This window comes from Alosa alosa, chromosome 13, assembly GCF_017589495.1.
Source record: "Alosa alosa isolate M-15738 ecotype Scorff River chromosome 13, AALO_Geno_1.1, whole genome shotgun sequence".
Taxonomy (NCBI): domain Eukaryota; kingdom Metazoa; phylum Chordata; class Actinopteri; order Clupeiformes; family Clupeidae; genus Alosa; species Alosa alosa.
In genome coordinates, this window is record NC_063201.1 from 30741872 (window position 1) to 30767546 (window position 25675).

General features: G+C 46.3%; 1 protein-coding gene across 7 annotated transcripts in view; it reads right to left on the minus strand.

The window, feature by feature from the left end:
• Positions 1 to 25675, minus strand: part of trak1a (trafficking protein, kinesin binding 1a) — a 38130-nt gene that overhangs the window by 6819 nt on the left and 5636 nt on the right. For 2 of the 7 annotated variants that reach the window (XM_048260308.1, XM_048260314.1), the window contains exons 1-14: positions 24071 to 24172; positions 21132 to 21326; positions 10073 to 10149; positions 9101 to 9217; positions 8245 to 8345; positions 7045 to 7153; positions 6759 to 6837; positions 6169 to 6299; positions 5959 to 6033; positions 5325 to 5462; positions 4526 to 4552; positions 3146 to 3222; positions 2563 to 2787; positions 1532 to 1866 (exon numbers count right to left, since the gene is read on the minus strand). In XM_048260308.1, coding sequence (XP_048116265.1) covers positions 1532 to 1866; positions 2563 to 2787; positions 3146 to 3222; positions 4526 to 4552; positions 5325 to 5462; positions 5959 to 6033; positions 6169 to 6299; positions 6759 to 6837; positions 7045 to 7153; positions 8245 to 8345; positions 9101 to 9217; positions 10073 to 10149; positions 21132 to 21326; positions 24071 to 24074 — 1690 coding nt within the window. In that variant the 5' untranslated portion in view covers positions 24075 to 24172. Of the gene's footprint in view, positions 1 to 1531; positions 1867 to 2562; positions 2788 to 3145; positions 3223 to 4525; positions 4553 to 5324; positions 5463 to 5958; positions 6034 to 6168; positions 6300 to 6758; positions 6838 to 7044; positions 7154 to 8244; positions 8346 to 9100; positions 9218 to 10072; positions 10150 to 12816; positions 13109 to 17897; positions 18324 to 21131; positions 21327 to 24070; positions 24173 to 25675 lie in introns of those variants that run through there. The other 5 variants (XM_048260313.1, XM_048260309.1, XM_048260311.1 and 2 more) reach the window with 5 other exon arrangements.

Consider the following 25675-nt stretch of genomic DNA (forward strand, 5'->3'; position numbering starts at 1 on the left):
CATGCACACACACACACACACACACACACACACACACACACACACACACACACACACACACACACACACACACACACACACACACACACACACACACACACATACTCGCAAATACATACAGTACATGCACTCCCACATAAAAATGTACTGCTACACCAAACATAACTGGTTACTTATCACAAAATAATTTCTCTGATATTAATAATGTGAGAATGTCATCTATGCACTGGTTAGGTACGGCCACAGTTGAAAAACTCAAAAAATAAACATGGTGAGAAAATTATAATAAAGATTTTATTGGCAAATTCTCAACAAAAAATGAACACACTCAAAAGACAGGGTGAGAAATTTAAGGACAACACAAAATACATTCACAAAATGTCAGGTGACTGAAGAACAACATCCATGAGTTGTGTCAGTGCAAAGAGGAGAAGGAACAAAGTGCTTGAGATGGAGTTAACGGGGGATCTCTGTACCTAACCAGTCAGACAGCAGACCAGCATGCACAACAGCTCTGAAACAACACAATCCTAACCCAGACTGGGCCGTACACTAGAGACAGCACAATGCGCTGCCCTACACACCCAACATCCATAAGACCTTCAGATTACTATTCAGCAACACAAATCTTCACATGTAAAATTGAATGTTAAAGCTTTTGTCACACAAATCCCTTTGATTCTAATCATGGGATACAAATATAGTTATAACTGTCCACAGCACTGTATTCTAGGAGCAATACCTCTTTGTATCACAAGGGGGCAACAAAGAGCAAAGGTGCATAATCACCACTGAATCACTGCTGCTGGTCACAAAAGCTACATTCCAACATAAAGTGCATAGAAATAACATTTATAAACTACAACTAGTTACGAAAAATAAATATTATTTCCTGTACATCAAAAACATTTGACAGATCTAATTCTAAACAATTACTATGGAGCAAATACAAATAATGATAATACCACAACAGGGTAGGCTGCTGTTGGTATCCAACTAAAGAATGGAAGACAAATAGTTAGACAAATGCTACGAAGGAAGACATTCTTTTAATAGAAAAAGACATGGAGGTCTTCACACAGCATTTGGGACTCTAACATAAAGCAGTACAAAAAATGTACCACATGGGTTTTATGTGGGTTGGACATTAAACCAGTATGGCTAACCACCAATATGGCTAATGAAACTCTGTTCAGGGACACCGTATCAATGAAGGCAGTTTGACCTTTAAACTTTAAAGTGCTGTAGCTTTTGAAAAGCGATAAACAGTCTGATTGGCCCTCTGAGGCGTCTCAGATCTCAAACAGGCAGTGTGGCTGTGTGTGGCGGAAGTAGAAGGAGTAGGGCCTGCTCAGGGCAGCTGCGTCCTGGTGCAGCAGTGACCACAGAGTGCCCAGCAGCACCATGGGGAGGGAAGCGGGAGAGGGGGGCTTGGAAAGAGAGGATGGGGAAGAGGAGGAAGAGGAGGAGGAGGAGGAGGAGGAGAGGAAGAGATAGAACGAGCGGCGGTGGCGGCGGCCAGTGAGGTCACCTTCCAGTGGCTTAACGATCTGCAGCTTCTCGGGCAGGTAGGAGCGGGGCGCGTACAAGGAGAATCCGGAGAAGCCCGAGTGCAGGGAGGACAGTCCCAGGGACATGATGCTGTCGGCCGGGGTCAGCGAGCCGTCCTCCCCCTCGCCCCGCCCCTCCGACAGGCTCTCCTTCTCGGACAGCTCCTGCAGCTTGCGCTCGCGCTCGTCCTCGAAGAAGCGCCGCTCGCTCAGGTAGTTGTCCCGCCGCAGGGTCAGCCTCCGCAGCGCCGCCTCCAGGTCCCGAGAGCCCGGCGTGCCGGGGGTCCCCGCCTGCTTCCTGTTCGAGTCGTCCGACCTATTACCAAACCAGAACAGACAGGGAGAGATAGACGGCCAAGATGTTCATCACAAAGAACTCACTGACCACACATGTTCAAATACTTGGTAAGGACAACAACTAGTCCCTTATTTCATATTACAGGTTCCTTAAAGGTTGTATCAGCCCATTTCAGGCGCAAAAAAGGCCCAAACATAAATGATCATTCATCTAATCTTTCCTAACGATCCGCTAGCTGCCTGCCCCATAAGCAGGCCGTCAAAAAACGCGTCTCTGTAGGCAGCCTGGGCTCAGAGATCTGTACACAAAAACAATTGCTACCAACAAGTGTTGGCAACCACTCAAAGGCAAAATAAAGTGTTTCAACCAATAACCAACGAGATGCGCATTCAGGAGAGTTTCAATTGCACGGGAGGGAAGGGGAGGGAGTAGCGAGCTAGGTCTCTGTTTTGTTTGAACATCAACAGAAGTGACGTTACCCTCAATCGCTGATACAACCTTTAACAGTTACTTGCACACATTCCATTTAAGTAATTGGCACATTTATCTAAAGCCAGTGATGTACCACTATATGTGCAGTGGCATTCTCAATCCCTCACATGCACTATGATTCTAACAGTAACAGCTCTACCTACAGTATGAGGTGGACATAACCAGTATCGGACAGAGGGGCCAGCGGAGATGTGTGAGGTGAGGTGAGCTGCCGAGACTGACCTGTCCTCGGGCGTGTGGGCCTCCAGGATGACGCTGCTGGTGCGGTTGTCCATCAGGCCTCCGTACATGCTGGAGCGGGGCGTGCTCACGCAGCTGGAGCGCCTGGAGGTCATGGAGGACGTCTGGTTGGACCCCGGGATGTTCATGGGGGAGGGGCCCATGGAGCGCTGACGCACCGTCTGGTTGACGTTACGCACCGTCTGGAAGACACGTTTGGGCTGCAGCCTGGACAGACACACACAGGCACACGCAATCAGAATAGCATGCATATCATGAGGACACACAGACCATATCAGTGTCTCCTTGCCACGGCAAATGGATTCTATTATGCAGTACTTGTGCTATAGATCAAAACAATGTTAAGTTATACCAGATAGATAGATAGATAGATAGATAGATAGATAGATAGATAGATAGATACTTTATTGATCGCCGGGGATACCATCTGCATATGGCAATTTCATAACCTACAGTACTACTTGAGGGGGATATTGTCCCACTTTAAGAAGTGCACTGAATAGAAAAGAGGTCCCTGCAGACCAAAGTATGTGAAATGAATGATTGGTTGAGCGTATTGACATACATGTGTTCCTCTACGTCAGGGTCATCCATCTGCAGCTCTTTCCTCATGGTGCCCTCGATCTCTGCAGCCAAGGAATCCTGTGAGAGAACAATACCACTGTCAGACAGCAGAGGGCAGCACTAGAGAGGCCAAACAGGGCCATGCAGGGTAGGGTTACAACCTCTCTCCCTTTAGACCAGTGGTTCTCAAACTTGTTCTGTCATTCCCCACTTTGAAGGTGGGGAGTTTTCAATCCCCGCCTGACCCCATCAACCCGGCAAAATGGTAATGTGAAAATAGGTTTTTCCATATTAGTTCCATGTTACATTTCCCATCTCGGTCCGCGGGATATGATGTTGTTTTAATTTATATGTAGTTCTGTTTATGAATCCTATGTGTGTGTGCGTGGCTATTTTGTATTGAATCTTTTCCCCTAGTAGGACCTGTCCCACACATTGAGAACCACTGCTTTAGAGAGACACACAAACACACACACACACACACAAACACACACACACACAGGTCACAAGCACAGAGATACTGTACATAACGGAAATAGCGTAGTTCTGTAGCTAAATGATATACTGAAGGCCTTTAACAGGGTCATGAGGTGCAACGTATCTCTTATCAAGTTATGGTCAAAACAGGTGATCACCAGCAATTTATTTTCATGCAGGGCTGCACAATTAATCGTATTTTAATCCCGATCACGGTTTTGGCTCCCACGATTAAAAAAGATGATCGAGCGATGTTAAAAATGCGTGCTCCTCTGTCCATAAGAAAAAAAAAAAAAATCAAGGACTCCCTAAACCTGTCTGACCATGTGCCTGCATGTACCAGTCACATCTGCTCCCTGCACCACACAGCCTGAAGTTTTCTGGATTCACTGTGGACTTGAACGTAGCATGACGTTAAAAGTTAAAAATATAGCCATACATCAAATAAAAGCCAAGTCAAATGTGTCGGATTTCAGGCAAGTGAAGTTAACCAAGAACAAGTCATAAGCAAAGCACAGCTCTCAACTCACACCGTTAGACACGCAATTATCAGAAATCACACAAGGTCACGCCACACATGCCTTTTTTACCACGTTAACTTTTAGTCCGTGCATCAAATGCATAGTAAGAGTTGAACAGGCGACGGGATCCGTGAATTTTGATCATGTAATTTACAGACTATGTGCGTACAACCTACAACGTGCATAGTGTTTCAAGACACAACACTCAAAATGAGCAAACAATAATTAAAATGTATGCATCAGAGTCTTTAAAATGTATCAACAAATAACCAAACGACTAAAGTCATGAACGAGAGGGCACACGGAGACCAACTGGAACAGACTGATAAATCAAAGCAAATGTAGGGCAGAAAGGCAGAGGGGGGAGGTAAAAAGAGAACTACCACCACGTTATGTTCTGCCTGAGGATCCTGCAAAACACAGAGAAACAAAGTAGCCTAAGCTAAACAAAGGTAGAATTTGGAAGAAGGGGATAGGCTAACAACCTACATTTGAATAGACTTTAAATAAATGCCATATCGGTCATTTCTCTATACATAAAGCAATGGTGAATGGATTAGCTTTAATGTCATTAACATGACATAGGCTAAATATCAAATAGCACCAATCGACTAATTATTTGAAAATAACTAGAGTCTATAAAAAGAAATAAACAGGCTGTCAGTTATCCTGCGAGTGACTTATAAGTGATAGAGGGAGAGGACAGAAATTAGAGCTTTCAAAAGAGGGCACGAAAAAAAGAGGTTGAGATCAGAGATGGGGTCAGAGATAGCAGGTCCAACATTCTTAGGAAAAATGAATGAATAATCGTGATAAATAATTGTGATCTCAATACTGATGATCATTTTGGCCATAATCATGCAGCCCTGCAAGCAACCTACATTATATCAGATTTAACTTAACAACTCTTCACATATTTGCTGCAGTAATGTGGCTGATGACTCATATGATGTCACTTTATTATTACTATATTATTATTTTTTATTTCTTGCTTACATGCACAAGATGGTGCTGTTGTGACAGTCACATTTCCTTTGGGATGAATAAAGTATTTCTTATATATATATATACACACACATACACACACGCACACACACACACACACACACACACACACGCACACACACACACACACACAGTACAGTATGCTATATTTCTGGCCCACATGCGGTGCTCGCTCACCATGGGGAACAGGCCCAGGGAGTGGAAGCGGCGTGGGGTGCTGAGGGGGAGGGTTTTGTTCCTCAGGTTCTTCAGCTCCTCCTGAGCCTCGTGCAGCATTTCCATGCACTCGGCATACTTATCCTCCAGCTCTCGCAGCTACACACACACACACACACACACACACACACACACACACACAACACAACACACAACAACACACACACACACACAATGAAAAACACACAAGGACACAAAAAAGGAAATATAAACAAACTGTTATGACAAGAAAAGAGTAATGAAACAATTGAGCACTGCATACAATGATAGTTATAAAGTGATTAGTTTAGATTAGATTCAACTTTATTGTCATTGTGCAGAGTACAAGTACAGAGACAACGAAATGCAGTACATGGAGAAAATACAGCATGACATGAGGAGAGGCGAGGAGAAAAAAGCAACCCCCAGACTATGCTCCTATGGGGAGTACAGTGTGGGAACAGGGGAAAACACCCTCAGCAACATAAGCACATAGTCAGTAGTCATGATAGTTATAAAGTGATAACTGGCTACTTAATTATAAAAATGAAAATCCCACCAGGATTACCCTGGGTGACATATTAAAGGGGTATGCGTCATGACCTGTATAAGTTACCTCTGCTGTGAGCTGTCGCTGGGCATCTTTGGCAGCCCCTAAATGCTGGGTGAGCTCCTCGTTCTCCACAGCATACTGGAAAACAACACAGTGGCCCATGAGATCACATGCAACACAGCAGCTAAAAAGCACTCTCAACACAGTGAGTGTGTGTGCGACTGTGTGTGTTTGTTTGAGCGTGTCTTAATGAGTAAATGGTTGAGAACATACAGCCTTGGATTTCTTCTGCAGGTCAACAATCTGGGACAAGAGGTGGGTGATCTCCTCCTGCTGACGAGATGCATCGTCCGTTTTCCTGGCCAGCTCTTCGGCCAGGGTGGACATCTGGAAGTTAGCATTTCCTGAGAGAGAGAGAGAGAGAGAGAGAGAGAGAGAGAGAGAGAGAGAGAGAGAGAGAGAGAGAGAGAGAGAGAAAGAAAGAGAATGTTAGAGGTTGCAAAAACAACAGGCAGAGAATGAGGTTGCGATGGCTGCAAATGTGCAGTGAATAAAATATGAATTCTTCTGCGGCACGTGTTTGGGAGAAGGCCTGCTGGAGCAGCTCGGGAGCTGAGCCGTGAGAGTACACCCAGGTTAGACACGCATGACACACTCAACTACAACACCCTCCACAGATACACACACCGAGGAGACCCCCGTGACCTCTGCTCCTCCGAGCCGGGCCGGGTCCAGCAAGCGTCCAGTGCTCTCCCAGAGCCTGGGACAACAGTGAGGGGAGACAGGGGAGGCGGAGGGAGGGCAGGCTGTGTGGACACTGCTGGACGGGGCAGCTTGAGAGTGGCCGTGTGAGGAGGACTTACTGAGCTCTTTCACACAGTCGTTCACCAGCTGTTGCTCCTTCTCCTCATAGCACATGGTCTCTGTCTCCAGGTGGTTGGCCTGAGATGCAGACACACACACACAGACAAACATAAACACATACAAACTGGAAACAGCTGCAAAAGAAATGGTTCATATTGCTAAGAATGTGGCATTTTAATTGTGTTTTTACAATGTTGTCATTGTTGTCCAGACCTTGCATGTGTCTACACAAATCAGACACTTTTAGAGCTCTAGAGTGAGTGCGGTCCTGCTCAGACGGCTCACCTCCGAGCGCAACACGATGTTCTCCTCCTCCAGGTCCTTCAGCTTCTTCTGCAGGGAGTCCAGCGGGAAGCTGCTGGGCAGCGAGGCCGTCGACTCATTCCGCCGGACGCTGGAGCACACACAGAGAGACACACACACACACACACACACACACACAGCAGGGTCATCCAGGGCAGGGGGCAGAGTTACAGCAGCACCACACTTAGCAGAACACAGTCAGTGCAATACATGAGAACATCACTGTGGTAGTGAAGGAAAGACCAGCCAAACTTAGGCCTTCTGTTGATGCGCACAGATGCAATGGGCTTTGAGTGGCTGGTTGATTCAAACAGACACTTGTGTTCCAATGAATATGAATAAGTCTAAAATATGCCTATGATCATACATCAACACTTTGCTTATCACTTTCCAATGCAAGGCAACGTGCATGGTATGAAAAGTGTCTGTGCACCTGAAACACTCTCCTGAGCTACACCAGACTGTCTGCACTCGCAACAGATGCATAATTAATGCAGCAAAGTAGCACTGTGCAATCTTATAGCAAGAATCAATGTTTTACCAGGGCTGCAACAAGAGCTGCACATGTACTGTATACCTGGCCTGTCTTACATGGGTGCTAGTAGTGCTCACAGTATCCACAGAGATAGCAAACCAAAAGGATAGTGCTGTTTCAGAACCATTGCTTAATAAAGTGTACACACCCTTGGATTTAAAAAGGCGTCTTAATAGAAAGATGGGTCATATTTTCAGAACGCATTCTAGGTAACCTTGATTGATATAAAAGAGCCTTCTTCCATCATGACCTATAGTGAGCCGGCTCTCATAGCGCTGCGTGTAACAGGAGGCTGAGGATGGGTGTGGCTGCAGCACTGGGGCAGCTGTGTTACAGCACTGGAGCAGCTGTGTTACAGCACTGGAGCAGCTGTGTTACAGCACTGGAGCAGCTGTGTTACAGCACTGGAGCAGCTGTGTTACAGCACTGGGACAGCTGTGTTACAGCACTGGGGCCAGAAGCTCTACGACTCCCTGCCACTGCAGCAGTACGCAGAAGATCAAGCATTAATCTAATCTCTAAAGCCAAAGAACAGGAGAGGTTAAATGCTAGGCTTCATAGAGTAGTACGGTAGTTATAGAGGTGATTTACAGGGCCAAAGTGGGGAGCAGTTTGCCAGGGAGGAAAGGGTGGAGGTGTGGACTCACGGGGTGGAGGTGGCCGACTCGCCTTCACTCTCCTCGGCCGCGTGGGTGTAGAACTGGAGCAGCTCATCTTTCATGGAGAGGTCGTGACGCAGCTGTGACACCTGCAAACACAGAGGGCTACACACTCACTCACTCAGGCATGGTCAGCAGCTCAGTGGGGGAGCAGGCCGAGTCACATTAACTACAGCTCACACAGCAGTAATCAACTTCTAATAAGCAGCGCAATTATCAGTGAGCGGTTGAGTTTCATCACTTGAATGAATTCATGCACATTACTGCTCAGTGGAGCTTATGAAACCTGGTACAAAGGGGCAAAGCTTAACATCTACAGGGTTTCAGTGCTGAACCTTTAAATGACATACATGTACTCAGATCAGAATCAGAATCGTTTATTGCAAAGTTTTTTTTTTCTTTCCAGACAAGAAAAAAGAAAAAGCAAGGCAATTGGTGAAATGGGGGCCTGTCTTGCATGACACGTAAGAAGCATGTAAATAAGGATTTAATATATCCCTATATAAATACAAATATAATATTCAGATTATCCAAACTTAAAGGACAACTCCCGTCTAAGAACAACCTGTCTAATTTTGGATAATATCAACTATAAATCTTCATTGTGGACCAAAAGAACATTAATCAGAGTCCCCAAATAAAATGTACACTCGTTCTGATCCAAATATAGACCATAGACCTTGCTATGTAGACTGGAGTTGTCCTTTAAGTGGCTGCCAGGACAAGAAAAGATAGGGGGGCAAAGGGTAGCTCCAAATGGCCCATTCTATATGGCCACTTATATAATAAGGTACATCTAGTCTCCTCCATCTGCCCCATTCTGGCTTGTGGTCCCTCTACCCACCTCCTCTCGTATGTGCTCCACCTGCTCCTCCAGGTACTCATTTCGCTCACTGAGGGTCTTGTTTTTCTTCAACAGCGACTGGCCAATGCGGGCAGCGAGCTCCAGGTCACGCTCTTTCTGGAGTGGGGAGAGAGTCAGATGTCTGTCAGAGACGGCCAGATGTCAGTGTCACACGCGGACACTTGATGGAGGTACTGGTGCAATAGAGCAGACTGTAGCACAGAGGGGGGAGAGTTGAGCTGCACTGTGAAGGCACAGCCATTTGGGTTTATTCCACTCTAGTGAGGAAGATTGTAAACAAACAAAAAGGCACCACCTAAAGATTACAGATCTACTGAGCCACAGCGCAATAAATTCCAGTGACTCATTGGCCAAACCTTAACCACTCTGATACTATTCACCTGTTGGATAAAAAAACATGATAGGATTCAGTGCCTACTTGGCCACTACAAATGAATTACTGACCCATGATATATATATGAGAAATACACAACACTAAATCATCAAGATAGATATAGAGGCAGAACATGAGGATTTGCAAGCCACATTTCCAAAGTAACACTCTTGGATTGGCGTGTTTCAAGAGATGAAATGCTTCCAGCTAATTTTACAGCATGTAAAGAGAGAACTAACCTAAAACTTATTTTACTAAGCAGCTAAGATAGCAAGCAAATCACCCATGACATTCAAGAAAATGGCTTACATGATGATTCAAAAGGCCTGTTATATTTAGATATGGTTTAGAATATAATGGCAACACAATAAAGTAGAGGTGATGATTACCTACCAAAAGAGACACTACGTTAGGCATCTCTTTTAAACCCAACCATGTGGCACCAAACAATCCTACTGTGTTGGACCAGAATAGCAGACTACCTGTCCAGGCTATCGAATATCAGCTTCTATTCATGGCCTGCGCTCTAGATTTGCACCTGCCCACACCCTGCCCACTGGTGTGCTGCACCCACTCACCTCTTCAAGCAGACGAGTCACAGCATCAATGTCATTGTATGTCTTAGTCATCTGGCCCACTCGCTCAGCACAGAGAACTGCAGGGAGGCAGAGCACAGGAAAACAACTGCTTTACACAAAGCACAGGACAGCACTCCGAGCGCCCCTCACTCACTCTGGGGGTGTGCTAGCTAGCAGATAGGGCCAGTGTGTAGAGCTAGAGGGAAGGTAGGGGGTAGCTGGTATTCTAAAAAATGCTACAATAGATGCTAAGTAGCTTGTACTTGTATTAACATTGTGCTATACTGTTCTAACACATTCACTGGAGTTCAAAACTACACAGTGAATGGTCCAGTCGGTGTGACAGGTGTGTTTATCTGTCCTTCATATGGTCATCAAAATTGAAGATATTACACAAATTCATTATCTACACCACTGGACTAGCCATACAAATCCTGCTGTTAATGTTAATACAATCCATTAAAGGCCAAGCTACTTAGCATCTATTGCAACAGTACAGGTGCTGGTGTTAGTAAGAAACATCTGTTGTTAACATATTCTCTACATTTTTCATTTGTTCAGTCATCAGAGAATGAATGATCTTACATGGCAGAGTCAACATTGGGAATATCTACTTCCACTAAACTGTACCCAAAAGAGGAGTCCATGACCATATACAGTGGTGTCTGATGGTCACTCACACCATATACAGTAGTGTCTGATGGTCACTCACACCATATACATGTACAGTAGTGTCTGATGGTCACTCATAATTCCAGCCTGCTAGTTGATCAGTCCTGCCATAAGAAGCTCGTCAGCACATTTCTGGTCATATATAAGCCTGAATAATTTACGATTCCTCCATGTGTTTAAAAATGGACCTGGCATCAGTTTAAAAAGTTTTAGTCCATTTTAAAGACAGGCAGATTTATGACCGCTGGACTTTCAGTAAAAATCTGACATGACAAAATGACGCGGTTCTGGTGACAACACCGCTTTTTGAACAGGTGCTGATGATAAAACCATAGTGAACCTAGGCAAGAGTAAGGAGCCTTTACAGTAATATGACAAGGTCTGCAGTTGTCCCAATACCAGTATGCAAACATTACAGTGCCTTTGCCAGGTGAGTGTTTACTTTTAAAGGTCAACTTCGCTTGATCTCCCATCTGTTCCTAAAAAACTGGCACTGGAACAGCAAGGACAAGAGGACTAGCCAACCATTAAGCACAGAAAACACCCAGAGGTTACCACAAGTGACTCCAGTTTCCTGAAAGGTGTCAGGCCATCAGGATAACAGGGGAGAAGATAACCCAGCCTGCATTTGGATCAGGTAAACCGAATGCAAAGCACTAATTTTCATGTGCGTCACACTGTCATGGCAGCATGCAGATACAAGAGGATGATGAGCAGGGACACTCCTCGTCTGCTGGGCACGTACTGTTTGGACACACAGCAGAGCAGACGCTTCCACCAGGACACATTAAGACAAAGACTCCACAGAGAGGATGCTATTTTAACTGCGGTCAAACATACTTGATCTTTGTCTGACTGTTTGCATATGCAAGCAGTTTGCATAGTGCTCTTAGTAAAGTAGGAAAGAGAGTGTTTCATCTTTGCACCATAAATACACTTCAAGAGGAAGACCAAACAGAGCTTGGTGACCTGCTCCAATCCCAGCTTTATCATTAACAAGGCTGCTATGCACTCTGTATTGACTTCCAAGTAGTCTTATCAATAGGGCGTGGTGATAATTGCTTCATCACCATTTGGCACCAGTAGCCTGCCTAAATCACAGCTGTGTACGTGACCAATCACTAACCTCAATTTAAGGAAGTGGATGAGATCAAAACATGAGATGAGGCTCCGTGTTCAACATGCTTCACCAATCAATGTAATTGTACCCCATGGCCAAATACTGCCATGTCAAAAACCATGTCAGTTAGCTACATTTGTGCTAACCAGCAGCTGAGCGAGCTTCCAAGGTAATACTACTGAAGTCCTCATGACTGTCCCTTTGAGACAGAGAAGCACAGAGGAGAAATGCACCAAGGGCATCCAATGCACTGTGACACTTAATACCGACTAGCATAGCGACAGGGAAAACAACCAGGCATCCAATGCACCGTGACACTTAACACCGACTAGCATACTGTAGCGACAGGGAAAACAACCGGTCCCAACCTTAACAGAGAAGGGAGCGTATCAAACTACACTTCACACAGTCAACACAATCAGTTCCCATGACATTGGCGCCCTCACCAAGATTAACACTCCGTGGGTCATGGCTTACCTCTCTTTTGACAAAACTGGTTCTACATGACGGCATTACGGAATGAGACACCAAAAAAAGCACTTCAGTTGTTGTTAACTGACCAGAACTGAAACTCCCTGAAAGACAATCTACTTTATTCAGGTTCTCACACTAAGATCTGCGGGACAGGAGGGGACACTTTTTATCATCATTCAAAAATGCAGAGGACAACATATCAGTAGTCTGCGTCAGACAGGGAGCGGTGTTGATGGTATCAGTAGCCAGCTCTGCCTTCCTGCATTCCATGTTTAGCCTGTATACAAACTAATGTCATGCCAACTGCAACACTTACTGCCAGTCAAATCACTATTAGGCAATGGACACCGAGTCATCCAAGGTAATACCGTCGCCCACAAACTATAGGTGAGTCATCTTTAGAGCCAGTCAATCCACCAACGCAATTACAATCTCCAAAAATAACATGGGAACAAGGGGGGGGGGGGGTGTTGTATACCTTCTTCCAAAGAGAAGAGCTCCACATCCTCCTCCTCTTCTTCCTCCTCTCCCTCCTCTTTGTCAGGCAGCACCGAGGCTGAGCTGTCTAGTGCTTCCACGGAGCAGTCAAACTCAAAGTTCTCCTCTGCGCACGCATGAGGTGGCAGTGCCATGTTGCACCTGCCTGGGCACTAGTGCCGCCACCGGTCACTCTGCTCCCTAAAGTCCAGCGCCATGTCCCTGTATGTCCTTCTGTGTTCCTGTGTGCCACTGCCAGAGCCTGGGCAGACAGGTCTCACCATCTCAGGCAAAGGCAGCCCTCAAACAAACCCTCCCAAACGCTCTAAAGAGGAGTGACCGCTGACTGCCATATGTGACACAAGTAGGGGGAAGGGTGGGCTCACTGACCCATTTTGAATACTTTTGTTAAAAAATTGAAAACAAAAGATGACAAAAAATCTAATTTCATGGCTGTAAAAAGGTAAAAGAGGTGGAATTTGTTGTAGTATCATATCCCAGTAGCATTACAGTAAGCTATCTACATTGACACCAAAGTGAACATCCCTGTGTAGTGGGTGAGATGGTAGGTTCCACTGGCGCACCATAGCAACCATGGCAGCCAGAGCTGTCAGTGCTGTACTGTGTACACCTGTGAGGGAGGAGCTAGAGAGGCCGATAGCCACAGGTGGTTCCATTGGCACGTATGCAAAGCACCGGCCACAGAGAGCTCTTGTCAGCAGAGCATTTCCATGGTGAGGATTGCATAATAAAAGGATAACTCAGTGTTGCCTCTGAACACTTGGTTACAAAACAAATAAAGAGCAGCAGGAACATGAGCCATTATCTTGTTTCATTGTAATGATTATGGTGTTTAGCACTGTTAGACTGGTTAATCCAAAGCCACATAAAATAACATCAAGTTCAACAACAGAATTTAAAATTAGAATAACAACAATAATCATTACTACATTATAATTATAACTAGATGTACCGCAGAGCGGTACAAAATATGACCGCCGCCCAGTCCAGCACATGTTTTCCACAAAAATAAGTCACGCTGAAAGGCATATATGATTCTAACTGTCTCACTGAATTGCATTATGCACACTCAATTCTCACTGGTATCTGCTAGATAACAAGTACCAAAACATTATTAGTTCATAGATTTCACATGTAAAATACATTTTATACAACCCCACCCCCATTTTGCCTGTTCATAATTCTGAGAAATTCTTGAATTGTGTGCATGTGTGCGTGTACATGTTTATGTTTATGTGTGTGTGGGTGGGTGGGTGGGTGTGTGTGCGTGCATGTACATGCGCTTGTGTGTTTGCCTGTTTATGTGCCTGTGTGTGTGCATGTGCATGCATGCGTACAGTATATATGTCTACTGTGTGAGTATGTGTCATACGTAGGATTACTGTGAATGTATGTGTGTGCGTGTGTATCTGTTTATGCACATGTGTGCATATGGAATGGGTTTACATGACCCCTGGAGGCAAACATACGCAAAAAATTGGTCATCCTAGGCCCTACGGTTCTCAAGATATTCACAGAAAACTGTGTCTGCCCTACCCTCCTTCGGGGTCCAGTCCAGCGGGGGGGCTACAGATCAAAACGAAAAACGATGGTTCCATGCTATCCATGTGGGGTTACATGCCCACCAAGTTTCGTGTACCCCGGTCTTTCAGTGTCCCGGGAATCCTTGTTGGTGTACGGTCACTAGATGTACACATAAATTATTTTTTTTTGTAAGGCCCCCCATGAACGAAAGTCCTTGAAACTTGGCATGCTTTCGGAGGGCGTCATAATGATCCAACACTTTCAATTTCGTGCAGTTTTGACCATGTCAGCCAGAGATATTGTGATGAAAACACCTGTTTTGCTTTTTAATTTTTAACTAGGTGGCGCTATACATGAAATAAGTGGTAATGGGATGGGTTGACATGCCCCCTTAAGACCAACATACAAAAAAAAGGTGGACCTCCTAGGCCCTATGGTTCTCGAGATATTCACAGAAAACTGTCTCCGGCCACCTACAGGCCAGTTGGTGTATAGTAACATAAATTAATTTATTGTGTGGCCCCCCATGAACGGAATTCCACGAAACTTGGCGTGCATTCAGAGGGTGTCAGTCATAATGATCCTACACTTCCAATTTCGTGCAGTTTTGACTATGTTAGGTCACAGATACCTGCGATTACAACACCTCATTTTTACTTTTTGTGTTTAACTAGGTGGCGTTATACATAAAATGAGTGGTTATGGAATGGGTTGACATGGCCCTGAGATCAACATACAAAAAAATGGTCCTCCTAAACCCTACGGTTCTCGAGATATTCACAGAAAACTGTGTCTGCCCTACCCTCCTTTCGGGGGGTCCAGTCCAGCGGGGGGCTACAGATCAAAACGAAAAACGATGGTTCCATGCTATCCATGTGACTAAACCTATATGACCACCGCTTCGCTGCACGGCAGTCATAATTATAATGAACTGCATTGATTGTGCAGGCAATGGCCAATATAAATTAAGACAGTCACAAAACTAAACCTGCAGTTGAAATGACATCTATTGTAAAATACATGTCCAAAGGCAAAGCACACACCTACAAGACAGCAGCCTTAAATCAATCCTGTAAATGTTTCAGATTAGAAACCTGTGCTTTCAACGGTTGCAAAAGTTCCAGGGGCTGACCATCTGACCATCCCCAACAAACGCGTTTGCATGAATGCAGACGCGTTGCACCTAATGTGTTCCTCCATCCTCATGCCGCCCCCATGGCGGTTGTGTCATATGGCATTGTTCTTCTCAGGCGTCTCACTGTATGGCTACATGGAGTTGCTGAGACAACACACATCCCTTTAATGCCACAAGAGAGGGTAAACACCCAGAGAATAGGGCTCTCGTATAATAGCAAAGCCTGAAGCGTCCGGGCCTCTCAACCCCACCACAGATTCTTTATTCTCCAGGCCCCTTTTGTTTGAATTAGTTCAGGGCATTGTGTGTGCATATATGCAGGCCCAGTTGTGTGTGTGTGTGTGTGTGTGTGTGTGTGTGTGTGTGTGTGTCCCAACAAAAGACAGTGAAAAGGGGAGGTGACGAAATGGGGAGACTAAAGCTAGAGGGGAGTGTGGGTCTGGGAGAGAGGGAGTGAAAAGAGGAAGGGAGAGGAAGGAGAAGAGAGAGAGTCGCAGTTTGTGTGGCAGAGGCGGTGAATGGCACTGCCTCCACAGAGCTGATCAGCATTCCCACTGGCTCCTCTGAGGATGCCAGGCTTGCCAGCACAGCTCTGGGGAACACAGGGCTCCACACACAGCCACACAAGCCTCCAGGGCCAGGCAGCACAGCACACCTGCACTGTTTGCAGGATGCACCTACATCTAAGCTAATGTAGAACAGAGAGCTTCTCTAGCCATACTTTAGCCTACTTTTGGGAGTAGAGTAAACAACAATGATTATGGCTGCTTCTACAACTCTCTACAATCTGCTTCTGGAATATCAGGTATGTTCTAGTACCTTCCAGCACACTAGCTGGGTTGCTCCTCCACCCTGCTCCCCTCCCCATCACCACCCTTTCCAGACCACTACCCTCCATCTCAGACAGGGCTGCTGGTCTGGGACCTGTTCTTACATCTGCTGTTACATGGTGAAGCTCTTTGATGTGCTCTTGTCCCCGAGCTCACGGCTACCTGAGGAAGAGAGCCCACACCCTTTCCCCATCCTTTCATTTCAGCCCCCTTTCCTGTCTCCCTCTCCACTGAAGGCAGAGGGGGGTTAAGCTCGTGCCCATACTCCCCTGCCACACATGTGTGGATCAGAGGCCACAATCGACCAGCTGCTGCCCCAATCAATATGAAATCCAACTCCACACATCGCCGCTGGCCGTTTCTATACCCACTTTTAGAACATTGGCATGTTCTCAGTCCCTAGCCACCCAGAAGGAAGGAAACTGGGCCACGAATTGTGGCCTAATAAAAGAATGTCTCTTGCTTTGCAAATCCGACTGTAAAGTAAAACAAAGGCAGGTCTCAAAAAAGGATCTTCAAATGAGCAAATTTGACAGAATTAGATTCTTGCTGTTTTCACAAACACAAGCTTACAAAGTTATTTGCCTTCCAATTACTGTCGATTACACAAAGCCTGGTAATTTTGTAAGAGGAAGAGGCATTTGTGTTACATCACCAAAGATCAAAGCTTAGCATATTGCATAAGAATCCCACTCCGAGGTGTAAACAGCTATATGATGCTGCTATAGTTATGATCATCAATGCCCAATAGAAACGCATCAGGAGAGGGAGGCTGCCACCAAGCAGAGCACATGATATAACCTGCAGTTTGAAAGAAAGAGAGAGAGAGAGAGAGAGAGAGAGAGAGAGAGAGAGAATGCGAGAGATCGCAAGAGAGAGCGAGAGAGAGCAAAAGAGAGCAAGAGAGAGCGCGAAGGAGAGTGAGAGAGAGAGAGCATGAGAGAAAGAGAGCGAGAGTGAGAGAGCGAGAAAAACAGAGCCAGACAGAGTGGGAAGCATGTGACTCCACGTCAAGAGCTGCGACAGCACCAGCACTGAGACACACCACGCCAGCATCTCTGTTTTGCTGCACAAGAGCTCACTGAACTTAACTGGTCAACCACAATAGCATGCCATTCTGTCTCCCAGGCATTTGGCATCAGCTACGGGCTATGGTCAGAGACTGTCCAGCTCATCCCCGATTACACGAGATGAGGGACAGTCACCACTGCTCACTTCCAGACAGACACATGACCATGAGGCAGCAGCGTGTTCACACATGTGAACAGGGCTGTCCCAAAGATCCCAAGTTTGGGCAGCTGTCTGGGTTGGCAGTACCCGGTCTGACGCAATCTGGGGCCCAGAGCCAGAACTCCTAAAATAGTCATCATCACTCTCAACATCCACAAAAGCCCTCTCTCCCCCAGTCCCCTTGTTCTGCCTCCTCAGCATCCCTCAGCTACACAACCCAGTCTATCAGACCCTTCTACTATTAGGATGATCCACACAGTGGGTCCAATTGTCCAATAGTCTATGCATCCCCCCCACCCCTGCACAGGCAGATGGCCTTGGCTCTGCTGCAGTGCTGCTTACCGTCGGCGCACTCGTCATAGTACCAGTCCAGCTCATAGTAGTCTGCCTCCACGAACCTCTGCATACTTTGCCTCCTTCAGCGTGGAGAATGCCTCTGTGTCTGTCCTGTGGCCGAGGTCACTGTAGCAGTGTCCCATCCTTTCATAACGCTGACTCCCAGTCCGCCGTCTCCGCTAGCAACCGGAGAGCCGAGGCTCATTCTAACTCCCAGCGCCCAAAACCAGAAGAGGGGGGAAAGGGTGTGTGTGTGTGTGTGTGTGTGTGTGAGTGTGGGAAAGAGAGCAGAAGCGCAGCCCAAATCAGCTCAATGCAGTGTGTCTTGTGACAGCACTCTTTCTCACTCAAGGTTGTATCCGAAGAGGAGAAGGAGATGCCAAAGAGAGCCAGCCAATCAGACGCGACTGCATCAGGAGCATGCTCCGCCTCTCTCTCTCTCCATCAGCACTTTTCCTCCTGCCTCCCTCGCTCTCGTTCATCCCTCTCTGGAGGCACACCTCCCTCCTCCTAGAGGTTGCCATGGAGACAGGCTCCGACTCTGGCTAACCGTGGTGTCTGCATGTGATCTGTTGCTTAACTTCCACCCATCAACACTTGTGCTGCTGCTGACTCTGACAGGGTTTAGCACAGGTTAGGAGCCACCACTGCACAGCAAAGCCACATGGAGACATAGCAGATTACCCTTTTTAAAACTGAATTGATTTTCAGACTTCAGACAGATTTATCAAGATGAGCACGTCATACGTCAGATAATAATAAATATACAGATCTATCTTTACAAAACACCCCTGACGCATTACAAAACACCTTCCATGAGTTGGCTACTCTGTTTTTCCTAAAGGTCTCTCCATGATGAGTCATGTCCAGTGCTCCTCTCCCTTCCCTTCTCTAGCATTACATCACATCCTATCCACTCCTCTGGAGGTCAGGGAGGGCCTGGGAGGAAGTGGCAAGATTTGGTGAGCTGGATGTGGCCACAGCGTTGTCTTATGGCACACTGTGATGACATCACATGGGCAGATGGGCAGTTCTGGGTTGGCTAATGTGTCTGTGGACAGAGTGGGGTAATAGATATCCGCCACACCTCCAGTGTTTAGTATCATGACATAATGAGGTTCTTACAGAGCACAGTTTGAACATCCCAAAAAACAACAAATCAACAAAGCAACCTAAAACATAGTACATGTCCAAACTGACTTGCATATTTAAATCACTCCCTATAAGCTGGAAGAGCCTGGGCCTGGGTCTGGGTTTGGTATTTATAGCCAGGCACGTGAGACGAGCAGCTTGAAAGAGTCACATCACACACATCTAATAGGCGACAGAGAGCTGCTAGTAATCTTCTATGACACTCCCCATAGAAGTCAAGTACAGAACACCTCTCTCACTACATGAGAAGAACACAGGCTGCTGTAACACAAGATTTACTAAGATGCAAATTCAGTTGCCAACCATCACAACAGTTCTACTTTACATCCACAAAAGATTTTACCATGTTGTGTTCATTTGAACTATCCCAGTTCACCAAACATTGCTCTGCTGAGTAGCTTAATGCAGAGCATCTCACTAACAGCATCTTAATGCAGAGCATCTCACAAACATTGCTCTGCTGAGTAGCTTAATGCAGAGCATCTCATCCATGTTACAGCATCTTGAAACGGCAGCATCATGTCTCATTTGAAACCTGCTTCTCTGTACAGCACCGGGACTGCTTCTCTGTACAACGATGGGAAGAACTGAGGCTGACACCACTGTAAAGGTTGGATACCCACCGCCCCTCAACACTGAAACTGAGAATCTGCAGCCAGATCCCAGATTCCCAACATCCAAGTGATGTTTTTAACACTAGCATAGTGGAAATCTAGGCCTAACAGCAGAAATCTAGGCCTACCATTTCCGTGATCCCTCAAAGAGAGACAAAAAACTTTTTAGTCTTTGTGAATGTGATGCGATGTGGATGAGTCAGCTATTTGTTACTTACGCCACAAAGCCCTGTGCTGACTAATGACCGTTGGATGGGCTCACTGGGTCTGTGTTACAAGGCCTCGCTCAGACCAGAGCGCCCTTGTGCTCAAAACTATGTCATGCAGTAATCTGGGTTGGGCTTTGTTAGCATAAACGGTGGCATGCTACAGGACCAGAGCATGTGGTCAATACAGCAGCTCATACAGTATGCATTAAGATCTGGGACACTGTCATCCAATTGAAGAAGATCTTTTGAACAGTGGGCCCGGCGTTGGAGGTTGCTATGGACCACGGGGAATGTTTGTTGTGGCAACAAGGACTCAGCTGTTCCTAACACAGAGGAAGAGAGCCAACACACTACCAGAACAAAATCAAACAGAGGACATGAGAACACGGCCTAGACCAGAATAAAACCCTGGAACAGCAATCCTGCTAGGGGAGGTCTATTTAGGAAAGGTAGCAGTGTTTAACTTCTTACCCAGACACAGCCTAATATTTCCTGTCAGCACGTACAAGACAAGCTGTTCTCTTTTCACATGGCCAAGTTAAGACTACTATTGCTACAAGTTGTGAAATGATCATTTGTAAATGACCCCTAACTACTAATGCTACAAGTTGTGAAATGATCATTTGTAAATGACCCCTAACTACTAATGCTACAAGTTGTGAAATGATCATTTGTAAATGACCCCTAACTTGTTGCTAAGGACAGAATACCGGAACACACCAGGGAGGAACACAAGCGGGACAAGAGAAGCCAACAGAGACCAGAGGCCATTTCCTGTGTTGCTCCAGAAAAGTGCATATGAGGGCTGAGGAGCCACTGCCATGGGATACATGTACCACACACACTACAAGAGTCTATCTGTTTTACAACAGTTAGGGGAAGGGTGGGAGAGGTGGGGGGGCAGGGGAAGGGTTGAAACAATAGGAGACAGGTCAGACCAGATGAGTGGGAGTTCATGTACAGAACCGGATAAAGGTGATCAGTGCATGGGACTGAAACAGCCACATAAACAACCAGGCGGAAATAGCTGAGGCTCCTCATAGAGATGAGGTCCAGGTTAGAGGCCAACTCAGTTTGTGTGTATCCATGTCTAAGTGTATGTGTCAGGCCATGATATACCGATATATTTGAAGCTTACTGTAAGGTCAAGACGATGAAAAATGTGTGTGTGTTTGTGTGTATGTGCGCGTATACTTCTGTGTAATTGCGTGTACATTCTACGTGTGTGTTTATGTGTGGATACTTGCTTGTGCGTGTGTACTCACGGAAGTACTTGAGGGTCTCCTCTATCTGTTCAGTGGTGAGGTCCAGGCTGGCGTCCGGCGCGATAAGAGGCGTGTGCAGCCAGTCGTCGTGGTCATAGCCATAAATGGTGTCCGCTCTTAACTTATAGTGGGGCAACTGCTCCTCCAGCAGACTGATGATTTCCACCTCTGGAAGATCAGTGCTGTTACACACATCTGGATGAGGAAGAGGAGGGAATCAAGACATTAGAGCTTGCTGTGGTAGTTTACAGGCTGGCTAATTAAATTCACTCAAAATTAAGCATAACAAGTAACAACGTAAATAATGCGACTAAATGCGACATTGCCCTCAGACGAAAAAACTTGAGCTAAGTATCACAGGCTGCATAGTGATTCAATTGGTACCAGCTTTACTTGAGAGGACAATGTGGACCTCTTGTGGCAGACTAAAGTACTGCACTCTGATCATTTGGAGAATAACAGCCAACTAAAACCCCTTTTCCACAAAGTAAGGCCGTTGCAGTGCTAAAACATGTCATGGGAATGTGAACACTGGAACAGGCCGATGTCTGTGTGGATTTATTGTCACGAGATACTAAAGTTCCCTGAGACTCCACTGGCAAGAACAAGATGTAATTGGCCCTGGACTCCACTAACATGAGACTCTTAATACCTCAGAAACAATGTCAGCAGTTTAAGCCATCAACCTCCAGGCTGAGTAATGACATACACTCTGTTCTGTCCTTTTTCTTATGCAAAAAACAAAGAACAAACTGATTTGCAACTTTACCTAGAGCTTTTTCAGAAATGTCTGCTCAGAAACAATACAATGGTATACATCAGCCTCATCACAATATGTACCCTATGCAGCCTCTGTTTGATTGTAGGCTACACTCTTCGTGTGTGTGTGTGTGTGTGTGTGTGTGTGTATGTGTGTGTGTAACCCTCCCTTCTGGCTTGACCTCATCAAACTGAGGTCAGGGTAGCCGCGTGCCGACCAGATGCCGGAGGGGTGACTGCCCTCTGAAACACAATGACCGCCCGGCTAGGACCATAAGCCTCTGCTGCTGAGGCCAGCAAACCTGTGCACATCACAACCCGGCAGAGGCAACACGTGGGGGCAGGTGCATGGAGCACAATAAAACACTGAGCGCACCAAACCCGCAGCCATTTATCAGACTTTAGCTTGCTCACAGATGACATGCAGCCACAGACAGCAGAAAGAACTAGGCCTTCTTCTTTTGAAAAGAAAAGTCTTGTTGTGTGGCAGAGAAACACACAGTTATCCCCTATATGCTAGCAGCTATCAAATGAGCTTTGGCATGTCAGGATTGTGAGTGTAGCATGCAGTGTGTCAACAGACCACCACTAAGGAGGCCAGACCGCTAAAGGAGAAGACCGACAGCACTGACCGGCCTAGCGCCCACAGCCCAGTGTGGCAAGGTCAACATTTGTCAAGTTCAGTAACGTAATGAGTACTTTGCATCAGAGTGGCTGTGACCCAGAAAGACCAAACTTGCTGAAAAACGTTGTGACTCACCGTGCTGTCCATTTGAGTTTTTCTCACCATACAAGTTTTTTCAAGCTTTTGTTTACCAAGGCACAACAGAGTTTATTTGGTGGTTAAATGCCTGCTAGTGGCGCTTACATTGCAGTAGAATCAAAGGTGAAAAATCAGCAACATTGATACAGTAGGTCAGCTGTTGGTATTTTATATTCAAAACTTTACCATTGGCTCTGTATAAATGAATTGAATTGATTTGCATACTTCCAACTTTGCATGGAAAACGCAAAATGTCCCATGCAACCAAACTGCACAGCAATGTTTTAACTCATTCTCTACTCTTTGCAGTGTCACAACTTCAGTAGAAGAACCTCCACAGACTTTCAGTATCATTACTAACAGTGCTGCCCCAATTCCAAGCCCCTGGGCTGCCGGCGAGAGGTGCTGTTTGAGTGTGAGCTGACCGACGGCTGTGGTCTGCCGGGGGAAGTGAGATTTGGTCAGGCTGATTATTTCTGTCCTGTATTTATGACGGCTCATGCCTGCTGCAGGCCACATCGGCCTGTCCTTCCCCTCTCCTCTACCCCTGGCATTCCCTCTGCCGACCGGCCCCACTCCTCTCACACACACACACATTCTTAGTCACTGGACACTCTTACACACACACTCACACACACACACACAAACACACACACCCTGGGCTGCAGGCCACCGTGCTATTTTCCAACAGACCCTTCCCCTTTCAAACAAAAACACTGTTCACGTCTCACTCCACTTACAGACACAACCACAAACCCCTCTAATATTGGATGAGCCTGTAATGTCCACAAACACACACATACTAGGTCACTGTCCAGGAGTAACAGCATTCAAACGGTCAGATCACATACACACACACACACACACACACACACACACACACACACTCTAAGCAACTCTCTGTTCTGAGAACTGAGAGACTCAACACTTTTAAAGCAATCTTTGACATGTATTGAAATAACAAACTTATTACCATCTACTGACTAACATTTAGCACATTAGCACTGCGCACTGCATAAACTCTTCTTCTCACAAGAACAGACATTAAAGCCTAAGCAACTCTCTGTTCTGAGAACTGAGAGACTCAACACTTTTAAAGCAATCTTTGACATGTATTGAAATAACAAACTTATTACCATCTACTGACTAACATTTAGCACATTAGCACTGCGCACTGCATAAACTCTTCTTCTCACAAGAACAGACATTAAAGCTCAAGATTCACACAAAGACGCTTCACTGTGGGTCCTCCTTAGCCTCCGTGCTAACTCTGCCAGCCCAACCCAGCTGAGTCAAAGGCTTAACCAGTGTTAAGGTTAAGCCCTCTAGCACATGGCTACCAGCACGCAAACACACGTCAAAAACAAGCCACAGAAAAAGCCTCCCTGAACTCTGGCAAACTTAGTTGGGTACTCACTCATGGTTCTGCAGACCGGCGCTGTGTCTGCTTTCTTTCACATTTCTCTCTTCGACAGGAAGCAACGGAGTGGAGAGGAGGAGGGCGAGCGAGAGAGTGAGTGGGGCAGAGGGAGGGAGGGAGGAAGGGAGGGAATGTGAAAGAGCGAGAGAGAGAGAGAGAGAAAAAGAGAGCGAGGGAGAGGAGCCAGCTCTTCCCTCAGCCATGTCTGGCATGTAGATGACGATAGTCACATGGTCCCCCTCCCTCTCTCCAGCCCAGTGGCACTAAACATAGACCAGCACTAGCGCACATCCAGGCCAGTCTGACAGCTCTGACCATTGTTCCCTCCACTCACTGTGCTCACTGTGTGGGTGTGTGGCGAGTTCTCAATGTGTGGATGTGTGTGGTTAAGGGGCGATGGGTGCTGGGGGTTGGGATGGGGGTTTGGATGGGGGGTATCGACTTGAAGTGTGTGCAGGAAATCAGAGACCACAGAGAAACAGACGGATTTTGCAGGGGATAAATTCAGCTGAGGGCTCAACAGGTGGTGAGGAAAAGGGGACAGTGAGAGTGAAAGAAGGAGAGGGAGGGAGAGAGAGAGAGAGAGAGAGAGATAGAGAAAGAGAGAGAGAGAGGTGTCATGGACTTGGTGGTCCAGCTGTACACCTTGGTTAAAAGTAGGCCAGTGCTAAAAGAGACTAAAGTGGGAATGTGGAGAGGGTGACAATAGCCTCCATAAGGTTATGTCATGTCATTCCTCAGGGGGCATACTGCCCAATACACACACACACACACACACACACGCAGATTTCAGAAAACAAACAAAGCAAAGAAAACAAAGATTCCCAAACAAATCAAAATTCTATAATATAACACAAACACAAATGGAATGTGATAATTTGTGCTACAGTAACTACAAAACCTACTCTATGTAACATCTCTATCTAGAGTCCTAATCCTAGTGCATCAGCACTGTGCGCTGCTCCGGTCTTGCGTTGCTCCTGGCTGTAGCTGTTTCTGGTTACAGGGAGCTGTGGGCTGTGAGGGGACCCAGGGGCCTCAGCTAAAATGTCAAGGTGTCTGAATGTCACTGGTAGCAGGAGATCAAACGCACTGCCACAGAGCACAGAGGCTGCGAAATAGAACAGGTGTGCTGGACTGACCTCCGACACACACACACACACACACAGTCCCCCCTCCCTCCCTCCATCTCACCCCATAAACAAACACTGCCCATCAAGACAAAAACTCTCTTCTTCTCTAGATTGCTCTTTGGTTCCCTTGTTTTCTCTGGTTTTCACACACACACACACACCCACACCCAACATAACACATACAGTATACTGTAACAACCCAAAAAGTACTGTTCAAAGCCCTGACCCTCAGGCAGCACCCTTATTAGACCTGTCCACTGGAACGTCTGGACGTCTTGGAGCGCCGGAGGAAAGGGAACCCTTTCAGGAATCAACATTCAACAGGAACTGGCCTGAAGCGTTTGTGCAGATGTTGGGCTGCTCCCATGTGTCAACATGCTGCGCCGCATGTCAGCTGCAGCAGGGAGCGGCCGAGAGCCAGGTCAGCCGGGCTGGAGCTGAGGGACAGCTGATGATATGCTGATTTGTC